This window comes from Achroia grisella, unplaced genomic scaffold, assembly GCF_030625045.1.
Source record: "Achroia grisella isolate CSIRO2021 unplaced genomic scaffold, CSIRO_AGI_Agris_v1 utg900, whole genome shotgun sequence".
NCBI classification, from domain to species: Eukaryota; Metazoa; Arthropoda; class Insecta; order Lepidoptera; family Pyralidae; genus Achroia; species Achroia grisella.
Window position 1 is genome coordinate 3610756 of NW_026713059.1, and position 7396 is coordinate 3618151.

General features: G+C 34.9%; 1 protein-coding gene across 1 annotated transcript; it reads right to left on the minus strand.

Moving 5' to 3' along the window:
- Nucleotides 1-820: 820 nt before the first annotated feature.
- LOC131853353 (uncharacterized) lies at nt 821-5861 on the minus strand. The gene has a single exon (XM_059204221.1). It carries the CDS (start codon nt 5834-5836, stop codon nt 821-823), a length of 5016 nt encoding a protein of 1671 aa, XP_059060204.1. The 5' UTR covers nt 5837-5861.
- Nucleotides 5862-7396: the final 1535 nt, after the last annotated feature.

Genomic DNA, 7396 nt, shown 5'->3' on the forward strand with positions numbered 1-7396 from the left:
TATTCATTGTTGGTGTTTTTTTAGTATGTATGTATTTGTGTATAAATTTATATATTTATGTTTTTATATATTAAGCATTATATATAAGTATGTATGTGGTTGGCTACATATATTTACTTTATTTATTCCTACTTACTTGTATTTATTTTACTGTTATTTTCTTAATAATGCACCGCCCACTAATCTCTGTTTACCTCATGGTCGACTGGGAGAAAATGCCTTATGGTTTTAAGTCCGCCATTTGCACCTTTATTTTTTTTTGTATTTGTGCATTAAAGTTTTAATAAATAAATATATAGGTACGACTGTATGTTTTGTAGTAAATATATAAATAATTCATATGATAAAACACTTAGACCACTACAAACACTCATATCCGCTACCATCTAAAAAAGGCAGTGTGAATAATCTTATCCACGGATCCCCAAGGGTGTACTTTGATTAGGGTAGTTAAATAAATTAAACTACGGAAACCTTTCCACAGTGGTTGTTATATTATATAATTAATAATTATTAAAAGACTATATATGTTCCAAAAAAAATCTAAATAGCGTGATGTAGAAAAAAGTATAAAAACTAAACAACGCCATCTAGTGGCACACTTGGGAACTAAAACAAACATGTAATCTCGTTCGATTGTACATTCTGCCCACCAAGGACAAATTGCATCTTGTCCTTTACAATTATCAACCTGCCCACCGTGATGTATTTTAATCAAATAAATATACTGTATCTACTTATTATTAACAAAAATAAAATATTACATTGAAAGGAGTACCTTATTCAAAGAAAATAATATAAACTAAACAAAAACCTGCCATTATTTGGCTATTGGTAAAATACACAATTTTGAAGTGGGCCTTTTAAGACATCCATTTTTAGTTTTTAATGTTACTACTCTAATTATATTATCTTGTCCTGGATGAATAGCAACTATCCTGCCATAAAGCCAACGAGATGGAGGTAAACCCTCTTCCTTTATAACTACTACATCCCCTAAATTTGGTTGCGGAGTTTGTGATGCCCATCTATAACGATGGAAAAATTTAATTAGGTATTCTTTAGACCACTGATGCCAAAAATCTTGCACTATCCTCTGTGTATATTGCCACCGCCTTAAAGAGCTCACATTGGATGACGTAAAATCATAATCAGGGGCTGTTCTCAACGGTTCTCCTATCAAGAAATGTCCTGGCGTCAATACATTTAAGCTATCAGGATCATCGTTGAGTACTGATTGAGGCCTTGAGTTTAAACAAGCCTCGATTTGAATGAGTACTGTAGCCATTTCTTCGTACGTTAACGTTGAATTGCCTATTATTCGTTTCAGGTGGTATTTCACTGATCGGATACCTCTTTCCCAAAGTCCTCCAAAATTAGGGGCGTGCGGAGGAATGAAACGCCATGTGCAACCAAGTATTGCCAGTGATTCTGCTACTTCGTCCATTACAGCTTTATTTTCTGCATGGAACAGTTTTTTAAGTTCAACGGCTGCACCAACGAAATTCGTGCCATTGTCACTCCAGAGTTCTGTGCAGGAACCACGCCTAGCCACAAATCGTTTATAAGCACTTAGAAATCCTTCCGATGTAAGGTCGCTCACAACCTCTATATGCACCGCACGAGTGACCATACAAACGAATAGGCATATATATCCCTTATAGGATCTGAAACCTCTGCCTTTAGTTGTTCTGATCTGAATGGGACCAGCATAATCTACTCCACTGTGCTTGAATGGACGTGTAGGAGTAACTCTACTTGATGGCAACTGTCCCATCAATTGACTTTGAGTTGTACCTGCGTTTTTTATGCATGTTACACATTTACGGCAGTATGATTTTACTAGCTGTTTCCCGCCCAATATCCAAAATTTTGACTGAAGATAGCTTAGAGTCAATTGCAGTCCACCATGTAAAGTTTGCATGTGTGCATCCGCTATCAAAAGTGTGGTTAACGAAGACTGTTTAGGGATCAATAGAGGGTGTTTCTGATTATAGGATAATTGGGAATGTTCTAATCTTCCACCTACTCTCAACAAGCCCTTTTGGTCTATGAACGGGTTCAATGGTTTCAGTGGACCCTTCAGTCTATTTGTCTTCATTGTACTATTAGTGTTACTAAAAACCTCTAGAAAATGTTCTCTCTGACACTGCCTTACGCACGTTTCCAGAGCATCACTCAATTCTTTCGCAGAGAGGTACTTACTACGGGACGTATCATTCCGTCCTTTTCTGATATTCAGAAAACGTCTGCAGTATGCAATTATCCTTACCAATCTGTTAAGCGAAGAATATTTATCCCATATAAAACAAGTTGTAACTGTAATATGAACTTTGGCTGTTTCTAGTTCTGTTTCGATATCTTTTGGTTTTACGTACAGTATTTCCTTATCATGCAAGAATCGTGGACCTTCAAACCACATTACATTATTTTTCAGTTCTGATGGATACAACCCTCTGGACGCATGGTCAGCGGGATTGCATTTAGTACCAACATGCGACCAATAATGACTATCTAAATTGGTCAGAATTTCAGACACACGATTTGCAACAAATACCTTCCAACGATTTGGATGACTATTAATCCATGCGAGCACTACTGTAGAGTCAGTCCACGCATGCAGGTAAGTCTTTTGGATGTTCAATACCTTTGCAGTTTCAATTAAAAGTTTAGTCAGTAATACTGCTCCACACAATTCCAATCTGGGAACCGACACTTGTTTGACCGGCGCCACTTTTGTTTTTGCAGAGATCAATGTGACTCGAACATTTCCCTCCAAATCAACTACGCGAGCATACACAACCGCCCCATAAGCCGATTGTGATGCGTCACAAAACCCATGCAACTCAACTTTAACATCACTTGCCTTGGTACCTATCCATCTCGGTATTTCAATTTCAGTTAAAATAGTTAGTTCATTTCGATATTTAATCCATTCTTGAAGTATTTTTTCAGGTACTATTTCATCCCAATCAATTCCTGTTAACCATAGTTTCTGTATAATAATTTTGAAAAGAATTGTGCATGGCGCTACCCATCCCAGAGGATCATAAAAACGTGATATATCAGAAATAATTTTTCTTTTAGTAATTGGTTCTTTCAGGTCTGGCAGCTTTACAGTATAGTGGAAGGCATCGTGTCTACGATTCCAGGTAAGTCCTACAATTTTAATAATATCATCTGTCTTTATTTTTAATTCTTCTTTCAGATCATCTGTCTTTCTAGATTCCTTCATTTCTATTAACAACTTATTATCATTCGTTGTCCATTTTTGTAACTCAAATCCTCCTTTTATTAGTAAATCATTCATTTCTTTATATATTTTTATACCTTCAGCTTTATCTTGACAGCCCGTTAATAGATCGTCCATGTAAAAGTCAGTCCTTACCCTTCCAGCAGCTAATGGGTATCTATTTTCTTCATCCTCAGCTATTTGTTGCAGAGTTTTTATTGCCAGATAGGGTGCAGATGCTGTCCCAAAAGTAACACGAAGTAATCTATAATGTTTAATTTGATCTTCAATTTGCCATAATATACGCTGAAAATTAATATCTTGTTTATTAACACGAATTTGACGGTACATTTTGACTACATCAGCAGCTAAACAAATAGGCCAAGTTCTCCACCGTATCATAATATGTCTTAATTCAGACTGTAAAGCAGGTCCTACTAACATATAATCGTTCAGTGAACGTCCATTTGTTCCCTTACAGGAGGCGTCGAAGACCACCCGTACTTTCGTTGTATCTTTATCATTTTTTACTACAGCATGATGAGGTAAGTAAATAGCATCAACACTCTCAATTTCATTTACAGGTACCTCCTCCATGTGACCAAGAGATAAGTATTCATTTATTACTTCTTCATAACTTTTCTTTAAATCTTCATTTTTATTTAATCTTATCATTAATAATTTTAATCTTTTTTCAGATATCTGCAGGGATCTACTCACCAACGGACTCTCCTTGAATGGAAGACGAACAACATATTTACCATCAATATCTCGATAAGTAGTATCAGTGTAATATTTTTCACACGTTTTTTCTTCATCGGTAAGTAATTTTTCCCTTGTCAATTCTGTATCTGATTCCAATTCCCAGAATTTCTTTAATATTTCATTTTCTTCTATTCTACAGTGCATAACCTTTATTTCAGGATGCGGGTTGGCAGACACTTGAACTACTCCAGATAATATCCAGCCTAATCTAGTAGATTGTGCTACCAATGTCTCCGATGGACTCCTTTTTATTCCATCTTGTAATATACGACAATATACCTCCGCTCCCAATAATAAATCTATGCGATTGGGAGTATTATAACTTGGGTCCGCAAGAGTAACATTCTTGAGATCCTCCCATTCTAATGATTCCACTCTTTTTGTTGGTAGAATACTGGTAATACATTTCAAAACATATGCCTTTATAATAATAGTAAAATTAGTGTCAACTAGAGACTTCAGTTCTATGTTCACCATAGCCTTGGAGATGATATCCTTATCTCCACCCAATCCAGATATTTGCCCTCTGATCGGGATCTTTTTTAAACCCAAATATTGAACTATAGACTCCGTGACAAATGAAGATTGTGATCCTTGATCTATCAAAGCTCGTATAGTGTAACCCAGACCATTTCTCGACTTGGCTTCGACTAGCGCCGTAGCTAGTAAAACCTGATTACTAATTCGACCTGTCGAGAAACAACTTATAGACTGAGTTGGTTTATCTACTTCCACACCTGAGCTAGTAGACGGGACAACACACTCATTGGACGATGACCTTTCATCACTATTAACAACATCACTGTTACCCGTGGGGTGTAAAAGAGAGTGGTGTTTTCTTTTGCACACACGACATTTTATTGGAATAAAGCATGCTTTGGCAGAGTGGTTGCTACCCAAGCAATTAAAACAAAGATTATTTGTTTGTACAAATTGACGGCGATTATTAACATTTTCTTTAGCAAACTTTTTACAATAACAGAGTTTGTGACCTTCCATACAAAACTGACATTTAGCATTGGTGACATGAAATGATTTAGGCTTACTAATTTGAAACCCTTTGTTACTATTCTGAGACTTATTTATTACATTAGGTTTATTATCTAAAAATTCAATAGCACGATAGCGACTAGTCAAAAACTCTTTAAATTGTTCGTAAGACGGTAACTCATCAGACGACTTACTATTATTTGTAAAATTAAATTCCCATTGTCGCCTAGTTTCATAATCTAATTTTAAAGTTAAAATATGTATAACTAAAATATCCCATCCCTTGACATCAACACCAATATTACATAAAGTCGCCAAACAATCATTAGTTGTATCTATCAATTCCTTGATACCCGTAGCGGATTCACATGTTAAATTTCTCTGACTTAAAAACCTTTTCAATATATGATGACAGATGTATTTTTTATTATTATATCGTTCCTCTAATAAAGACCAACACCTTTCATAATTACTGCCCATAATAGGTATATGCTTTAAAACTTGTTCGGCTTCGCCTGTTAAATAGCCCTTCAAATAATGTAGTTTTTCGACATCATCCAAAGTTTGATTTTGGTGAATTAAGGATTTAAATAAATCGTGGAAGGCACTCCACTCCGAATATTGGCCTGAAAAGCCTTTTATATTTATTTTCGGCAATTTTACATGCGTAGAACCACTAGTAGAACCACGCGACTGTTCCGTATTAATATTTGACTGAGCGCTATTAAAAGTTGACAAAATTCTTTTTAAATCACCTTTAAAATTCAGATACATTTGTTCAGTTTCATCATAATAATCATTCGCTACATAACTAGAAGATCTCAATAATTTTGGCTCTACAGTGCGCATTATATCCTTATGACCATTTAAAAAATCAAACCAATACTGATCTAAACTTTCCAACCTTCCTTCTACATACTCCTTTGTTAGTCTTTCTTTCGGACATTTTTTAAAATTAACTTGTGCTTTTTTAATACGCGAATTAAGATCCTCTTGAAACATAACTAAAGATTCCATGTTTACACAGTAATAATATTATAAACATATAAAAAAACAAATTTTTAATAGAATATTTTAAACAAAGTTCAATCTTTAGTAAACACACAAAATTTATTTCCTTACAATTTAAAAGTAAAATTAATATTTATTGTAGTGACTAAAACTGCTATGTATAAAAAATTTTAAAATTATTCTAAGTGTTTAGAAAAGATTGCACCTCAAATAAAAATCGGGCATGGATTCCCCGTCTCTTCAATATTTGTAAAACTATTCTAAGTCCTAAAATTACTATTAACTACATACAATTAATTTTAAAATTTCTAAGTTATTATTTTCCTATATATAAAGTTCAATATTGCTTGTAATTTTCACTCTTCTATGAATAGTTTAATATCTTCTAAATTTTATTGAAATTCTAAGTTAAAATCTTCTAGTATTTAAGACTCAAAATCACTTGGCAAAACGAAATAACTATAAAATGTACTCACAGTTGTTTTCCCACTATTTCAACACAACACAAATTGATGTACTTGCCGCCACTGCTCGCCTTACACAATGAGACACAGTGTTGCCTCACTTCTCGCCTTCAGCTCTGCTTTACTCTTCTCCAGTCCTGTTGTCCTGACAGCGCCCACACGCCGTCTGAAGCTCCGCTCTGCTGCTTCGCTTCTGCTTCGTAACTACGTTTGCAACAGCAATCCACTGTCCGTAGTTCTCATGTGCCAAAAAATGCACCACCACTAGGATGCCTGCCGAATCCGGCACTCGAAGGACCACAATGAATAATCTTATCCACGGATCCCCAAGGGTGTACTTTGATTAGGGTAGTTAAATAAATTAAACTACGGAAACCTTTCCACAGTGGTTGTTATATTATATAATTAATAATTATTAAAAGACTATATATGTTCCAAAAAAAATCTAAATAGCGTGATGTAGAAAAAAGTATAAAAACTAAACAACGCCATCTAGTGGCACACTTGGGAACTAAAACAAACATGTAATCTCGTTCGATTGTACACAGTGTCTTAAATTGTTACACAACAGAATTCTTCAATGGTGCAATTTAGCACTTAATTTTAAATAAAAATAAATATGAACCGAATGAGAAAATTCTCTCTGTTTTGCGCCAAACCCTGTTGTCTTCCCAACTTATTATTCGTTTCAAACAGAGGGTGACTGGAACACACCACTTAGACACCAAACAAGGGTGTATTAAGTGTGAGTTAAAATTTAAATTGATTCTACCCTCCCTTTGGAGAAAATTCAAATAGTGCAGTGTGATCTCGAGCGAGTAACATTCTGTTTGTGGATTCTTTTTCTGTAGATTGAATGCCTCAGGCCGTTTAGTCACAAAAAGATCGGTGAATTGGACATAGTGTTAGATGTATATACACATATGTATATATA